The 18625-nt window shown below is 35.6% G+C and overlaps 2 protein-coding genes and 1 pseudogene across 2 annotated transcripts; 2 read left to right on the forward strand and 1 right to left on the reverse strand.

Moving 5' to 3' along the window:
• Positions 1-1029: 1029 nt before the first annotated feature.
• On the forward strand, positions 1030-1788 carry LOC138308578 (golgin subfamily A member 6-like protein 1). The gene has a single exon (XM_069249624.1). The coding sequence runs from the start codon at positions 1030-1032 to the stop codon at positions 1786-1788; it is 759 nt and encodes a 252-aa protein (XP_069105725.1).
• Positions 1789-1802: 14 nt separating this feature from the next.
• On the forward strand, positions 1803-2786 carry LOC138308579 (golgin subfamily A member 6-like protein 25). The gene has a single exon (XM_069249625.1). The coding sequence runs from the start codon at positions 1803-1805 to the stop codon at positions 2784-2786; it is 984 nt and encodes a 327-aa protein (XP_069105726.1).
• Positions 2787-3187: 401 nt separating this feature from the next.
• LOC138308580 (trichohyalin-like) overlaps positions 3188-18625 on the reverse strand; it is a 32942-nt pseudogene continuing 17504 nt past the window's right edge.

The following is an 18625-nucleotide window of genomic DNA, read 5'->3' on the forward strand; positions in this document are numbered from 1 at the left end:
GTTACGAATAAAAAGAAAGAGAAGGAAAAGAAAATAATCTTCCTCGATACTCCAGGTGTTGCTATCATTGTCATAAAATTCAACTCTGGAACATGTCATAACAAATCTGAAGGCAGTTCATTAGAAAATAACAGACCAGCCATAGGCTTACAAAGTTTTCATTAATTTTTTTTAAATTAACCGCTCAACTTCAAAGCCATGCAAGGTATCATTACTCGATTGTTTTGGTGTACATCACAGGACCAAAGAATCTGTTCATTTGTTGTTGCACATAGAACCTGTAATTTTGCTATGACCTATCCAGAAGTGGATATAATGACAGTGTTAGTAACCCTTGGATGCTATGACCTATCCAGGAGTGGATATAATGACAGTGTTAATAACCCTTGGATTATTGAGGATGGGAATAAAGGAGACATTATTGAAGTTTTGACACATGTAAGCGAAGGTGGTGATTAATGGTTTGTTAGAATAATCCAGAGATTTATATAATTTAAATCTCTGAATAATCGAACAAGAAAAAATCAGCAGCAGCACTAAAGAGCGGAAATTTTATAAACCTAGCTATGCCATTACGGAATAACCAACACTATGCCATAGATGAAATGAAACATTTTTTTATGACTGAATGCCATCAAGAAAAGAACTAAAGAGGTGACCTACTTGCACCAACTATATAGCTAGTATACATCGGTGTGTGGCTATTCCCCCTGACCACGCAGAAAGCATGAAAAGATTCAAGAGCTCATGAACAGATTCAAAAGTGCATGAAAAGATGAAAGATAAACTGATACAATGTACCTGATAAGATTTGAGACCGCATGAAAAGATGAAAGAGAACCTGATAAGATTCACGATTGCTTGAAAAGATGTAAGGGTGCATGAAAAAAAAGAGAGCACGTGAAAACAATTAAGAGCGCATGAAAAAGATTCGAGAGCACTTGAAAAGATGCAAGGGAACCTGAAAAGATTCAAGAGCACATGAAAAGATGCAAGGGAACCTGAAAAGATTCAAGAGCACATGAAAAGATGAGAGAACATGAAAAGATGAAAGAACATGAAAAGATGAAAGAACATGAAAAGATGAAAGAACATGAAAAGATGAAAGAACATGAAAAGATGAAAGAACATGAAAAGATGAAAGAACATGAAAAGATGAGAGAACATGAAAAGATGAAAGAACATGAAAAGATGAAAGAACATGAAAAGATGAAAGAACATGAAAAGATGAAAGAACATGAAAAGATGAAAGAACATGAAAAGATGAAAGAACATGAAAAGATGAGAAAACATGAAAAGATGAAAGAACATGAAAAGATAAGAGAACATGAAAAGATGAGAGAACATGAAAAGATGAGAGAACATGAAAAGATGAGAGAACATGAAAAGATGAGAGAACATGAAAAGATGAGAGAACATGAAAAGATGAGAAAACATAAAAAGATGAGAGAACATGAAAAGATGAAAAAACATAAAAAGATGAGAGAACATGAAAAGATGAAAGAACATGAAAAGATAAGAGAACATGAAAAGTTGAAAGAACATGAAAAGATGAGAGAACATGAAAAGATGATAAAACATGAAAAGATGAGAGAACATGAAAAGATGAAAGAACAAGAAAAGATGAAAGTACATAAAAAGATAAGAGAACATGAAAAGATGAGAGAACATGAAAAGATGAGAGAACATGAAAAGATGAGAGAACATGAAAAGATGAGAGAACATGAAAAGATGAGAGAACATGAAAAGATGAGAAAACATAAAAAGATGAGAGAACATGAAAGATGAAAAAACATAAAAAGATGAGAGAACATGAAAAGATGAAAGAACATGAAAAGATAAGAGAACATGAAAAGTTGAAAGAACATGAAAAGACGAGAGAACATGAAAAGATGATAAAACATGAAAAGTTGAAAGAACAAGAAAAGATGAAAGAACATGAAAAGATGAGAGAACATGAAAAGATAAGAGAACATGAAAAGATGAGAGAACATGAAAAGATGAGAGAACAAGAAAAGATGAAAGAACATGAAAAGATGAGAGAACATGAAAAGATGAGAAAACATAAAAAGATGAGAGAACATGAAAAGATGAAAAAACATAAAAAGATGAGAGAACATGAAAAGATGAAAGAACATGAAAAGATGAAAGAACATAAAAAGATAAGAGAACATGAAAAGATGAAAGAACATGAAAAGATGATAAAACATGAAAAGATGATAAAACATGAAAAGTTGAAAGAACAAGAAAAGATGAAAGAACATGAAAAGATGAGAGAACATGAAAAGATGAAAGAACATGAAAAGATGAAAGAACATGAAAAGATGAAAGAACATGAAAAGATGAAAGAACATGAAAAGATGATAAAACATGAAAAGTTGAAAGAACAAGAAAAGATGAAAGAACATGAAAAGATGAGAGAACAAGAAAAGATGAAAGAACATGAAAAGATGAAAGAACATGAAAAGATGAAAGAACATGAAAAGATGAAAGAACATGAAAAGATGAGAGAACATGAAAAGATGAAAGAACATGAAAAGATGAAAGAACATGAAAAGATGAAAGAACATGAAAAGATGAAAGAACATGAAAAGATGAAAGAACATGAAAAGATGATAGAACATGAAAAGATGAAAGAACATGAAAAGATGAGAAAACATGAAAAGATGAAAGAACATGAAAAGATGAGAGAACATGAAAAGATGAAAGAACATGAAAAGATGAAAGAACATGAAAAGATGAGAGAACGTGAAAAGAGGACAGAGTTTATGAAAAGATGTAAGTGACCTGAAAAGTTCCAAGGGCACATGAAAAGAAGATTGAACATATGAAAAGATGTAAGAGAGCCTGAAAAGATTCGAGAGCGCGTGATAAGATGAAAGAACCTGAAAAGATTTGAGATTGCATGAAAAGATGAAAGAGAACTTGAAAAGATTCAAGAGCACATGAAAGATGAGAGAACGTATTAAAATATGAAAGTGAACCTGTTAAGATTTGAGAGCTCATGAAAAGATGAAAGAGAACCTAAAAAGTTTCAAGAGTGCATGGAAAGATGGTAGAGTGTGTGAAAAAGATTTGAGAGCTCATGAAAACATGGTGTTTGTGATCTATGATGATCATTTAGTAAACAAATTTTGTAAGAAACATTATTGGGGGAAGATGAACCGAATTTGTATAAATTTTAGATCTAACCTTCAGAAGGCAAAAAATAAATGTGTGAGGATGCCCACCATTTATAACTCACAAATTTACAAGCTGTACAATTCAAATTTAAGATTGAAAAGCTACTCTTCACTTCTACTCTTGCCTTCAGGTGATTTTCTCTGCAGTGAGGAGGGAGTACCCCTGAACCATAGAATTTGACGATGGGGTGTCTTTGCTGTCGGAGGTGCCTGGGGAGGCGTTTAGCACTGCCAGGAGTAAGTTGCTGGAGGAGGGAGTAGTAGATAGTAGATGGAGTGCAGACATCGGTGTCCCTTACCACGCTGGGCCAGCTTACTCGTCGGGGTCAACCTATAGAGAAGATATAGTGATCATTTATTGTATTTTCCAGTTTGTTGTTAAACTTATTCACCCCTAAAAACTCATGTTATGAACTCTTCCAGCCATTGAAAACAGAAGAGATTGAATGCGTCTTCAGTGGTGAATGAGTTGAGAAATGTAATTGTCCTGCCATATACAATCAAATCACATTTGTTAATCTTAAAAGAAAGCCCACTACCTTTCGAAAACCTCTTTTAATTTTTAAAATGTAAAACAAGATTGTGATGATTTTATAGAGACCGCAAAATGTATTAGTTTACCGTTAATGTCACACTTATCTTCACCTTCTGAAACAATTTAATTAAAATCAATCAAATGTCAATTTTCATAACGCAGGTCGTTATCATGTTTTCCGCCGTCGTCCTAATTACCATGTGTTAAGTCGACTATCACTGTGCTAGACAAAAAAGCAGCTAAATGAATCTTTACTTTTAAATATATTATGCAGGAAATTTTGCATTTGTATGGTGTTGTAACCTCATCTTTAGTCATCGATATATAAGTTTTCTTATGTCATTATTGTTTTTGAGCATTCTCTTAATCTTTGTTTCATAAAGGTAGTGGGGGGATGTGGGGGTTTAAATCTGTTAATGAAGAATTTGCAAATGACAGACAGGGAGGATTCCAGTGCACACTCTGAATTTGGTTTATATTAACAAGAGATTCCAGAGGGATACTTGGTGCTCACCAAAGATCTATGATCAATAGAATGAGGTCTCTTTTCTCTCTGCTTTTCAAACTTCTACTATCAAAATCCAAGATTTCTGACTCTGTCAGACATCTTCTTGACTGATCGATCTCTCAAAATGCAATTTGCACTAACTATGGTCCTAGCAGAACCTAAATTATGAAATGTGAGACAGGTTTCTTCAGTACTTTCTAAGAAATAGCTGTAACAAGAGTTGTTAACGGATGAATGGATGGAAGGAATTGGACCACGGATGACAGCCGATTTGAAAAGCATCTGATCATGATGATGGTCTGTAGTGTTGCTTCTAAAAAATTTCCCTGTTATGTGTAGATTATGTACCTGGGTGATGCTTTCTTTCCCTTTATCTTCGTACTTGGAGAGTAAGAATGTGTTGGAGACGTAAAGGAATCCGAGGACGCTAGACTGTGTCTTCGTGACTCCTTCTCGTGGGATGACCTGGATTTTTTCGGTTCTGAAGGATCATAAGGCTGTTTGTTCGAGTCGCTGCCATGACGTTTTGTCTTCTGCTTTACGATTACTGCTAGCAACATGTGAGGACGATTGTTCTCCAGACCTGAAGAGAGATACCATTGATTTATAACCATTGTTCATTCATGATGACTAATTTGTATTATTAGTGCTTAATAGTTATCTCCCTTTTCTTGATTATTTCCCTTGAATGGTAGGATAGACTGACATCAGAAATTTATGATTGGAAGCTCATTCATATTCAATAAAAGCTATTTGGTTTTTGGTTTGGTTTGGTTTCTCTTGTTTTACATCCTATTAACAGCCAGGGTCATGTAAGGACGTGCCAGGTTTGATGGTGGAGGAAAATCACTGACCAGCGGCCAATACTTGGCAACTGCCCCACTTGGGATTCAAACTCACAACTCAGAGGTGGAGGGTTTGTGGTAATATGTCGGGACATCTTAACCACTCGGCCATGGCAGCCCTTTATAGTTCATATGTTAGAAAAGCTACAAAGCAGTTTCATAAGTTTAAAGGAAAAGGTTCAGCTATCATAGCTTTTTTGTTACTGAATAATTATGACTTCATCTGCTTCCCCAACCCCTTCTTTCCAGGAGTATAAATGACAACTTACCTGGTCCATCGAAGGGTAGAAGGACTGAAGGTATTTTACTGTGAGAGGCGAGAGGGAGAAGGTAGAAATCCTTGATGTATTTAGCACAGTTCCCTACTACCCCACATCGTGATCGACTGTTGAGGTACGAGTACAGGTTGATGTACGACGTCTTCTCTTCCTCTTTACCAGGAATGAACCGCAGTATACAGATATCCTAAAACAGTAGAGTATACAGATATACAGTATACAGATATCCTAAAACAATAGATCATAGTATACAGATATACAGTATACAGATATTCCGTTTTTGGCCAGCTGATTATATTGGAAGGTGGTCTATCACACTTGCAAATAAAGAGCAATTGCACTGAGCTTCTGCCTGATGAAGATTACGTTTGTCGTATCATAAAAGCGTTTGAACTGCTTGATTATATAATGAGCTGATTTCAAAGCACCGCATTCACGCTGATGGGTTTTTTTACAGTGGGAAAAAAATAGCGGTCGCAAACTGGAGCTGTCAGTGTATTGGATTGAATTTAAAAGATTGTGTTTTTTCTAATATTTTCATGTATGTGTTATCGGAGGTTTCCTGCAGTACACAGATATCCTTATTCATTCAGATTCCTAGTTTATTCCTCACTGATTTTAAATTTCCAATTGCAAATTCCCATTTTCAGAAAATTTTGCGAAATTAAATGCACTTGGACATAGCTAACGACTTGGTGTACAGTAAATACATACCCTTGTGCCGATCTTTTTCATCTTGGACAAATAATCCCAGACCTGTTCAGGTCCTATTCTCCCACATACATGGATGGTATCTGGTAGATCCTGGAAATTTATAGAGAACAAGTTGATAAAACAGAATACGCAACCCGAATCGTAACTTAATATATCTAAAAGATCATTATCTTGTGTTAAGATTAGGGAAGGATTATTCTACTGTATGTGTTTTCAGATGTACATCAGCAATCAGCTTACTCACCAACTTGACCTCTGGTCCGGAGACACGGTATGCAGTCGTGACAAACTTAGCGACGTCCTGCATGAAGATGAATCCTTTCCATAATTGGGGTCCTGACGGGGTAAACTTAGGTTTCTTCTCTAGCCCAGACTGGAGGGCTGAATCTGGGGACCTGTAAAACAACAGCATTCATGATCAGGGAACGAAAAACAAAAGCCCTATAGGCTCACTACACTTCAAGATCTTTGACATATATCATATGGGACTACGTACTGATTTGGGTTCAAGTTGTGGCCCCCAAATCAAATCAATTTTTTCCTCAAAACCATGTGTTTTTGACGTCTATCTTTTGACGATGTGTTCGTTTGTCACTCTTAACAACCGGATGGTGGGACTCTATCGACTGTGATATTGTACATTTAAACTATGTTGTTTTAGGGAGATTTGAAAAAAAAACGATCTTCTTGATTCAATTGCAAGCGCATTTTAATTTAGCAGTTTAAAGATATTGTCTGTCTTGGTAACCCATACAGAATATTCACTATGATTAGCAAATACTTATAAATTTTCTAAATTATATCATGCCGTTTTTTTTTTAATAGGTTTTGTCACATTGTTGTTTTGATTTAACACCTGATATTTTTTATCTGTGGAATGTATGTAAGCACTTCTTTCAGATGTTTACAAGCACGCAGTATAGGCTGGGAATATTAAATCATTTTGTACCATGGGTGTGCCGCTCCTGATAGTTTTTTAGGATGAATTATTTGACCCCAACCCGATAAAACACAACATGTATGAATAACCGGGATCTTGGAATATGGTTGTTACATACTATACCCATTTCCCCATGGCTATTTTTTTCTTGTCCAGTGTTCAGCTATACAAAAATCGGTTTTTTAGTAACATTGTGACAGAGTCTACTCACACCTACAGCAGTCGACTAGTTAGAACCCTCTGACGATGGGCGGCGCCGTTGGTGTGTCCGTTTTTTGCTCGTCTGAATTTTGGGCTTTTGTATGGACTTTTACACCCTCCTTGTGACAACTCTCGTTCTCGCCTTTTCTTTCTGGTTGACCTCCACCCGTAAATTTATTAGTTGATCAGTCCGCTTACCTGTTTTTACTCCCTCCGTTTCATTCAGGGAAGATCCTTAGACATCAAACAGGGCAGTCAATAGATGTTGATACAATGCGAAGTTTGTCCAATTTAAATAGGGATAGTCACATGGGAAAATAAATTCTTCAATGTATACAACCATGTACGACAATATAGTATTTTGAGGTTAGAATTGTTGTTGTGTTTAGAACGGGCAAAGACACTAAATTCCGTGTTTATTAGTTTAGTTGTTGTGGTGTCTATTAACTATTAACAGCCAGTCATTTTAAGGGACGTGTCACAGGCTTTTTGGTCGGTGGACGGATAAAACCGCCCTGAGTAACTGGAGGAAAGAAATGAGGGGGACATGCTAGTCGACCAAATGGTTAGTTGATGCTATGGTCGGTGCCGGCAACTGCTCCACAGTGAATATTTGTAACCCCAGAGGCGTGGAACATCGCGGATTGTTTGGTTAACAATGTCGGTGGACTGTGTTTTTAAGTAGCTTTGACCACCCGCAGGGCATCACCTGGCCTGTCATGGTGAGTTATTCTTGGTTGTGTCATCTTGATTGGAAAAATCTGATTGTCTAATTATCTTTAACGCATATATTATGTTTTATCTTCTGAGTTTGCAGAATTGCCATCACATACGGTGTTAAACACTCTTGTGTATACTGGTATTCCTTTCATTTTGACCTAAAATGTGTCCGTTTTAGATATCCTCCGTTGAATGATGTTATTTTATGAAGATTATCTTTGGTCTCTTTTGCATTGCTCGGAGAGTTCGTACGTGTGTACACCTGACTCTTTTTTGTGGAGGATGACATTGGTTCTTTTTGTGATCTAGTCAGGGTGTGGGAGCTATTTCTTCCCCTGTACAGATCCTAGCGCATGTGTTTTTGAGAGATCTATTAAAAGTATGATGTTTTGATGTTTTGCAGAGGTGTTTGCGGGTTTTCTTGATCGATCAGCCTTCGGAACAAGACTGTCTTGCTTCTTCTGGTTTGTCTTTGTCTACTTCATTGAGTGTATGATTTCTTGCTTTATTACCTGGTGTTTCTGGTTTGGTAACTTCAATGTGACAGAGATATACCAAAAAACTTTGTTGTAGTGTAATAATTAAACTTTAAGTTTGTTATAGAAAAAATTCTAATTAATAAGTTAAAGCCAAATACCAATGTAATTGCCAGCCTTTAATTCGGAGGAGAGCCCCCGTAAGACCTACAGATTAATTGGGATTACATAATCATGAGTATTTTTCTCAAATGAGTCGGTTTGTGTATTTTTCATTATGTTATTGGGGGATTTGGGGAAGAAATTTGTTGTTGATATAGATCTTTATGATAAAAGTTTTAGTTTTTTTCGCAAGTTCTGTACAACCTGCTATAATTTTGTTTGTTGAAGACTGAAATTTCTTGATTTACTCATGTCTTTATACCTGCTTGTGTGTTCAACCTGAAATTCTAGATTTTTCATAGTCTAATTCTCCAGCTTGGGCCCTCTTTTTTTAACTGTAATTCTTGATTTGTCTAAGGTACTCTTCATTGTTTTTATTGCTTTAATCTGTGGAAAATATTCTGTATTTTAAGTCAAGTCACTCATCCTTTGCTTATGTGTGAAAACTGATAGTTTTTTTTATTTGTTCGAAGTTCTATTTCTATTGCTCTGGGTGCCTTATACTGAAGAAGATTTAATGTATTTTTCAAGGGTGTCTATCCAACGCATTATTAGTAGACATTTAATATTCTGATTTCTCAAAGTCTTTCCTTTAACTTGATTATTTGTGTGTTTGTCAGATTCATGTAAAACATCCTGCGTTTATGGGAACCTAGGACTGTGTACTAAAATTTCCAGATATTACCAGATATATCAGTGATACTTCACAATCTTAATGTTCTATGGTCTTCTTCCTCCTGAGTAAACCTCCCCTTTGTGAGGTTTCTTGACAATCGTGTGTGCTGTTCTTTCATGTGCTCTTTCTCCCGTCCATCTCGATCATCTCCAGATTCTGTGAACATTTGTTTTCATCTTGTTATTTATTCGTACTTGTTATTTAGTTATACCGTATTCTGCGTTATTTGTAGCCCAGGGTGCTTAGATAATTGTAACAAAGGGGGGGTGCTATATAACTGCAAACCAAAATGTAAATTGTGGACAAAAAAAAAGTCAGCAATATTTTAAATCTTTCTGAACTCACGGTACATTTAATCTGTTACAGTAAACATGTCTATGCCTTTTACCATATATTATGTTGTAATTCACATGTAAAAGACTGGCAAGTTCATGTAATATGGGATACAATGCTGATGTTAGAGGCATCACATGTTGTAAAACATTGTTAAATACATGAGATAGCAGCGTTTATACAACTTCTCCAGAAAAGGGGAGGGGAGCTTAATGGGGAAGGGACACTAATTACGTCGAATTTGGTCGTTTTTAAATTTTTGCGGGTGTAGTCTTTACTGATTGGAACTTATTCACTTTTTCACCCTGAAGCCTTTGAAAGTGTCATTTATGTTGCAGAATGTGTTATGTAAGTCCATGACTTTTGAACAATTCTGTGAGGTATTAAATTTCACAAATTTGGTGGAATCTGTGAACTCAGCAAAATTACAACCCCCACAAACATTAGCAGCTATACAGTATATAGTTTCTCATTGTAACAATTTATCTTAATTCTTCAATAGTATTTCACCGACTTATCTGCTAGTGTGAATCATATGGTCAAATGGCTATAAGATTTTGAAGAAATTCATTACAGCAAGGACGCGTGAATCCAGGGCTTTTTTCAGCATGATTTGGGGACGATTTTCGGCCCCATTTAAATCGGCCCCATTTACCATGGCAAAACCTCTAAATTTATCCAATTCAAGCATAAAATTTCCCAAAATCAAAGTTTCTTGAAAACTATCCAAAAATTGTGCATGAATTTAGTTGGTTAAGGCTTTAAATATTTGTGAATTGGCTTCAGAAAACTACATCAACTACACTGGAAATAAAAACAGTGAAAAAGAGCAGTGAGAAAAAGCCCTAGTCAATCAGAAATACAGTTGACATTATAAATGAATACCAGTTCATAAAGAATAGCAGATTTTAATCCGATTTGTATAAAACGGGATTTTGGACTATCTAAGTTTGTATTAAGTGGGTTGGACTGTACATAATTTTGCAGTAAATCTATAAATTCATTGCTCCTATCCTACCACTTACATGTTTGGTTTCATATTCCCGCCACATGGCCAGTTCTCTAGAGGCCAGTTCTTCTGCCGTCATTCTCACAAGTCGGTACGGCTTGATGGTTCCGGACAACACTTTTCTAAATAAACCCTACAAACAGATACATTTTGCGTTTTAATATAGAAAGATTTTTAGCAAAACTTTACATCAACATTTGGTCATAGCTCTTTTATTCTTTTATTCGTTACATGTCTTTTATATCTAATGAATAGCTAATGGTTATACAAGAATTTGTCAAGACTTGGTTGTAAAGGAAATCTGTTGAAGACTGCGGTACTTAAAGATGCTCCACCGCCGACAGAGCATAAATGATATTAGTCATTTGAAAAATAATTGGTGTTTAATCATATATATATATGCCTAATTAACACGAAAAATAGCATAAAATAATTTATTTCGCCTTTGGTGCATGCACAATCATCACTACATTCTATATAAGATATAGTGCCAAGGAATTTTTTCGGGATGCAATTAATTATTTTTCATATTTTTAACTTGAAGTAAAATTAGAAGCTCAAACTTTTCAATGGTGGTAATGGTGTAAAATAAGTAACTTTTATAACTGAAGAAAAATACAAAATCGTCTGCTCCTGTTTTTGATAGTGAAAAAAATATTATTTGTCAGCGGTGGAGCATCTTTGAGAAACTTAACTGATTTCTGGTGTCCTTGAGGTTGAAGATGAGACTGCCGTACTTTAGAAACTTTGCCTGATTTTGGAGGTCCTTGGGGGATGAAAATAAGTTTGTAATACTTTGGTTTAAAAACTTACCTGATTTTTGGAGTCCTTGAGGTTGAAGATGAGACTGCGATACTTGGCTTTGTACTTGGTATTAGTCTCCTTGAAACACTTGAAGAGTTCTCCCTCAACACTCAGTGCTAGTGACTTGATCTCACTGTTTGACAACATCATGTCATCTGCCTTGCCAGCCCTACAGATAAACAGACGCTTGGATATTTAATTTGAAAAATTATGACTTTTGGATGCCAAAAAGGGTCCAAACCATACACAGTCCTTTAAATTTTCATGAATTTATGAATTTGGGGGCAAACAAGGGTCCAAACCATACATAGACCTTTGAACTTACCTAAATTTGTGACATTGGAGGCGAAAGGTCCAAACTTTACATAGTCCTTTGAAGTTACCTAAATTTATGACTTTGGGGGCCAAAAAGGGTCAAAACTATACATAGTCCTTTGAATTGACCTTAATCACCTAAGTGAGGAAACCTGAGAGTTTTACCTGTATGTTTTAGAGCATTTTGTGATCTTTATCTACCACTGTTTCAGACTTTACCTGTGTGTGAGGGCGTCTCTGAGTGATTTTCTGACGTTCAGTCTGACAGGGTCGGGACCGTCGTCAGCTTTCTTCACCTCCTTGGGTTCCTCAGGCTTTGCTTTTTCTTTCTCAGTCGCATGTTTTTCACGTTCTTTATGCTTTTCTTTCTCTTTATCTAAAACACGAATCCAAGACAATGATGCCATAATGTTTTGTCTAAAGTACACATTGCAGATGAATAATGTATTCTTTTGTTTGTTTGTTTGTTTGATTTATTAACATCCTATTAACAGCCAGGGTCATGTAAGGACAGCCTCCCATGTTTGTTTGTTTGTTTGTTTGTTTGATTAATTAACATCCTATTAACAGCCAGGGTCATGTAAGGACAGCCTCCCATGTTTGTTTTGTGTGTGTAAGCACGGGTGTGTTTTATGGAGACTGCGGTATATTCATGTTGTGTCTTCATGTATAGTGGAACTGTTGCCCTTTTTATAGTGTTATATCACTGAAGCATGCCGCGGAAGACACCAAATAACACACCCCACCCGGTCACATTATATTGACAACGGGCGAACCAGTCGTCCCACTCCCTTTATGCTGAGTGCTAAGCAGGAGCAGAAAATACCACTTTTAAAGACTTTGGTGTTTCTCGGCCAGGGGACAGAACCCGGAGCCTTCCTCACAGGGGCGAGCACTCAAATCTAAATACAATAAAACCTATCTATAAAGACCACCCAATGGACAAAGGAAAAACGTCTTTGGAGCCAGGTGGTCTTTACACACAGCGAAAATTGTGGAAATTGGTCCTAGATGGTCGCTAATGCAGGTTTCAATGTCGGTTGACTAAATAACTAAATAACTTCATCTACAATAAAATCTAGTCAAGATGCTGGATTTGTGCAATCTGGGCTCATTTATACACGAATATTTCTTAATTTTAAGGAATGCCTTAACTTAAATTTCCCCATAGAAAAGCATTACAGAAGTTAAGGAAAAAAATCAAGTAAGGGGCCTTGCTTAAAACCTGTAATGGAGAATTTTAAGTTAAGGAATTCCTTAAAGTTAGAAATGTTCATGAAACTGAGCCCTGATATTGTTTAAAGATTCCCAAATCAATCTTGAATGCCAATAGAACCGTTTGCCAGTGCTTACTTCCGTAAAATGCTGATGGTTTTTTCGTCGGACAGAGGATTTCAAATGACCGATGACTCTCCAACCAGATTTTGATATTAGCTTCAGTCGGAGCGTTGTTTCCGGTCAGTATCCGTCCCGTCTTCTTCTCCAGAACACAAACTTTTCTCTCTGATTTGTCTTTCAGCTGAAATCCAGGAACAGAATCTGGCTAAGAAAGCTTACAATGGGACTAATTCGCATATTATATGATACCTGATAACATTCTTGCAGGACTATTATCCCCAGTTGTAATGTTTGTAACCTTTTCACTGAAATGACGTTAGCCTGGATATCCTCTTTTGACATCATTCCATCACAAATAGAAACAATAGTTCCGTACAAACGTTATCAAATATCACACGAAATGTGAATTATTCTCAATATTACACAGCTTGTATATTCCATGGAGTTAGCAAAAGGTTTTACAAAAAGGACGTTTTGTTTTACTGTATTTTTTTAAACTCATTTACCCCTGATATTTCATAATGGACTGGTCTAGTTTTTGATTTAGAAGAGTCTAAATGTGTTTTCAGGGGTAAATGAGCTAATTACATCAATGAGTATGAATTGACCCATCAATTTTAAAGTCACACGAAGATACTGTCATCATTAAGATTATCAAAAGGGGAATATACCTCAAACACACACAGGACTTTTATGTATATATGAAAAATATATTGGCGAAAGGTTGTAGGTGTATTTATCACAGAATTATACTTTAATGAAATGTAAATACACTGCGGGACTGAACTCACCTTTATGCCCTTCTCCTCCTGGTCTTGACGTATTATTTTGAGTGACTCGTCGGAATGTTTGATTATACAGTCAGTACAACAGTACACTGTGCCGTACACGGCGTCCTTCTTACAGCCAGGACCCACACATTTCTGTAGTGTCCTCTTCTCCTGTGAATATATCATACAATCTTAATGTTTTTACAACATTCTCCTGTGAACATATCATATAATGTTAAAATCTTAACAACATTCTCCTGTAAACATAATATATAATGTTAAAATCTTAACAATATCTCCTCTTAACATATAAATTTTTACACTTGTAGGTAAAAAAAATATTTCTAACAATATTATGAATTAAAATTTGCATATTTGTAATAATCACTGTATCAAAATCATCTCTCTATTATGCACTTTGCACAATAACATTTTGACAATTATTGGTTATCCTCAACCAATCATCTATTGTGACATATAATTTCTTCAGCCAATCATCAATTGTGACATATATTTTCTTCAGCCAATCATCGATTGTGACATATATTTTCTTCAGCCAATCATCAATTCTGAAATATAATTTCCTCAGACAATCATTATATACAACATTATATACAACAGTTTCTCACCTTGATATTCTTCATATTTTTGTCTCCCAATCCACCTGTGGATAGTCTTCGATGTATGTCACCATGGGGACCAGGTTTATTCGGAGAACGAATATCCGGGGATTTCATCCCTGGCGACTGAACTGTCGGAGACTTAACACTAACACTTGTGACATTCTTCTGACTTGAGTCGAGTTTATGAGGGATTGAGGACGATTTTTGACCGGAGTGATGTGGACGATCTTTAGAGTCACGTCTGTGTGGATCTGATGATTTATGCGATTCAGAAGATTTAAGTCCAGAATGTTTATGTTTATTTTTGTCATTGCGATGACTAGAAGATGAAGAACGTCTCTCGCCAGATTTCCCATCTGATGAATGACGTCGGTGATCTGAGCTGTGATGTCGGTCACGATGACGTTCCCGGTGTTTTTCATCCGACAGCCTTCTTTCAGAATGTGGTTTATCCTGAGTATAAAGAAAACAAAATATTAAAATTAATTTCAAGTCATTTCACAATTCTCAGAGTATTTTAATTTCTGATCGTAGATGCTTGATTAAAGCATACAACTATACTATCAATGAGTTTGTAAAGAAACAGTTGGTCATTTGAATTTTCATCAACCTTTTTATATTCTTAATGAAATGATATGTTTCTGGACAAGTTAACCCCAATAGTTAGCTTTGTAACTGCAAGACTCCATTATTGTGTACCGATAATAAAGGCCAACTCAATTCCTGCTTGTAAAATATAGAAGAGCTTCTAGAAGCTACGAAAAAGTGTTTGGAATTTAAATTCTAGATGCAGAAAAGGGCAAACTAAGGGCTGTTCCAGCAAAACATATATGGCACCCAGGGAAGGCACTTTAAAAAATAGTATGTGCCATGGTAGGTTCAAAATAAAATCACTTCTGTGCCAGGGTGACGTTTCAATAAAATCACTTCTGTGGGTGGGTCGATCTGAAGCATTTGTAACCTCTTGAAATAAAATGCAAAATTTGTGTTTTATAATGTTTCTGTCAGTCATTCTGACTACAAAATTAACTATTTATTTAAAAACATATTATATTCAATCAAACTTAGCAATGGTACAGAGAAACAGTTTTGGTAAAATACATTTGTCATCAATAGATCTTTATTTAGATTCACTGGTATTAAGTCGAGGAAAAAGTGGCATTTCACAAGCTAAGCGTGAATGTCCAGATGTATACGTATACTCTTGCATTACCCTTGTGCAACACTTCGGTATCTTTAGCAGATTTTTCCACTAGTTCTAGGAAGATTGTACCTTTGTACAAATTTAGTTATAGATGCAGCACATCAAACAATAGTTCACTGCACCATAAACAGCGCAATTTTGTCCAAGGACTCTTCAGTGATGCTAGAAATTAAAATATGTAAATCAAAAAAGATGTTGGAACAAAACAAAAAATTAAATCGCTTCAATGCCATAGTCTCGTTCACAAAAAAAAGAGATAAGTGGAGGGGTCAACAAAATTAAAAAATCGCTTCTATCTGTGGGTCTCCCAATTTCAAAGTGCCTTCCTCCCCTACCATATATGTTTTTCTGGAACAGCCCTAAGTTAGTCTCAAGCAGGTGTTCAATTTTTTAGTATTACGGTTTGTGGGCTTTATATAGGGGTCAGTCATAGCACTGGTATCCAAGCAGAGCAAAGGAAAAATGACCATCCACTTCTTTAGATACCATTAGTGTCATAACCAACATGTGTTTAAGAAACAATTTTAAAAATATGAATACATTTATAACTTTTCATGACTCTCAAATGCATGCTTTCAAAACTTGCATTGTCTGTACAATTGTTCTCAAAATTACATTTATTCTAGCTTAACTTCAGGCTGAAGTACTCAATATCGAATAATTGTTCTCAAAATTAAAATATTCTAGCTTAACTTCAGGCTGAAGTACTCAATATCGTACAATTGTTCTCAAAATTAAAATATTCTAGCTTAACTTCAGGCTGAAGTACTCAATATCATACAATTGTTCTCAAAATTAAAATATTCTAGCTTAACTTCAGGCTGTGGTACTCAATATCGTACAATTGTTCTCAAAATTAAAATATTCTAGCTTAACTTCAGGCTGAAGTACTCAATATCGTACAATTGTTCTCAAAATTAAAATATTCTAGCTTAACTTCAGGCTGAAGTACTCAATATCATACAATTGTTCTCAAAATTAAAATATTCTAGCTTAACTTCAGGCTGAAGTACTCAAATATCGTACTATCTTAGCTTAGGCCAAAAAAAATTACCGTATTTTTGTGCGTATAGTGCGCACTTTTTTTGATAAATTATCAAGTGAAAAGTCGGGGTGCGCACTATACGCAAGTACAGGCATTGGGTCATGATGACCGACCGGCAGGTCCAAGCTAAAGTGTGCAGTAGCCTAACATTTTGTACATGTTGAGAGTTATGATTAAATACTTGGATCTTTAAGTCAATATTCAATGCATATATTCAATATAAAATGAAAAGCTCACTTGAAATTTATATCTTTAATTTCTTGAAAGTCCGTTTTGGGAGCACATGTGTTCATGACCGGACACATGTTACGATCGTGAATCTTCAGTAAGGTATATCTCCAAATCTAAATGGCTTAATAAATGTAGTCTGGAGCTTGAAACGATGTATAAGTATGTAATTGATTCGTCACATTAAACTGATTACCTTATAAATATATTTCGCCAGCATGTGAAAACTTTTGAACTTGCAAATGTTTACGGAAGTGAGTGTAATGGCTTCATGCAGAGTCAGCAAATTAAATACGAAACTAAAACCTTCTTACATTAAAACTGACCAATCGGCACTATAAATGATGGTATGGCTGTCAAATACACTCTTATTACCATCTTTTGAAATGGTTCTGTAAAATCTCATCTTGATTTCAATACTGATTGAAATAATTGAGAATACGGAAGTGTGCAGTCAGTACTCAAATATGGCGGCCAGCTGTGGTTGATTAGCCTAGCTCGGTCGGCTTTCCAGCTAATATCTTGGACATAATTAAATCTAAATGCCCATCAGATATACAATAGACTTGATTGATACCACTTGAAATTACACAAGATATGATTAATTATTTTATTGTAAAAACATCGTTGTTGAGACCTCATTTTAGTGTCACCGGCAATTTACAAGCTAACTAGGCCTGTCGCTAGTGCTGTGTAAACAAAGTGTCAATCATCGTGTCAAACTCCCTTCGCCAGTTAATTTTAATGAACAGAAGGTTGTTTTAGGCACTGATAAACAATATGAAGAGTTTGATTTTGTTCTATAAGAGTGTTTGGAGCCTATGCAAAACGTTTTGAATGAAGATGCAAAAATTAGATAATTTATAAAACAAAAACAAAACAAAACAAGAGGCCCATAGGCCTTAACGGTCACCTGATTTCAGATACAGAATGAAACAAAGACATGCATATAAACACTATATATTGGCCCATCAGGCCCTTGAAGTCAGTCAGTGATTTTATAAATTTGACTTTTTAATCTATGAAGATTATGTGAATTCAGAAGAAAGATTTTTGAAATGTTATCCATTTGGACCCCTTTTGGCCCCGCCCCTCTCGTCCCTGGGGATCGGCCAAGACCAATATGAATATGATGTTAAAATGCTATCTCAGGCTAATAATTCTAACCCAGATTGACTAATTTCCTATGAAAACTAAGCAAATAATGTTCTTAAATGTGTTTTTCCTTTATAAACTATAGTAAATTTGACCCCCTCCCCAGGGGAAAATCTGAGATCCCAGGACCATGAAATTCACAATTTTTTGTAAAGGGCCTTAAGACCTTCCAATCTATCAAGAGTATCTGGTTCCATCAAATCTGTGAATTCAAAAAGAAGATTTTTGAAATTACCACTTTGACCCCTTTTGGCTCCGCCCCTCTGGCCCCTGGGGGTCAGCCATGAACAATATGGATATGATGTTAAAATGCTATCTCAGGCTAATAATTCTAACCCAGTTTGACTAATTTCCTATGAAAAATAGGCAAATAATGTTCATAAATGTGTTTTCCCTATATAAACTATAGTAAACTTGACCCCCTCCCCAGGGGGAAACGTGAGACCCCAGGGTCATATAATTCACAATTTTTGTAAAGGACCTTAAGACCTTTCTATTTATGAAAAGTATTTGATTCTACCAGTTCCAGTATTTCAGAAGAAGATTTTTGAAGTTTTAGCCTAT

Source organism: Argopecten irradians, chromosome 15 (assembly GCF_041381155.1).
Source record: "Argopecten irradians isolate NY chromosome 15, Ai_NY, whole genome shotgun sequence".
Lineage (NCBI taxonomy): Eukaryota > Metazoa > Mollusca > Bivalvia > Pectinida > Pectinidae > Argopecten > Argopecten irradians.

Coding starts and splice junctions, on each gene's coding strand:
- LOC138308578 (XM_069249624.1), top strand. CDS start 1,030: ATGAGAGAACATGAAAAGATGAAAGAACATGAAAAGATGAAAGAACAT.
- LOC138308579 (XM_069249625.1), top strand. CDS start 1,803: ATGAGAGAACATGAAAAGATGAAAGAACATGAAAAGATAAGAGAACAT.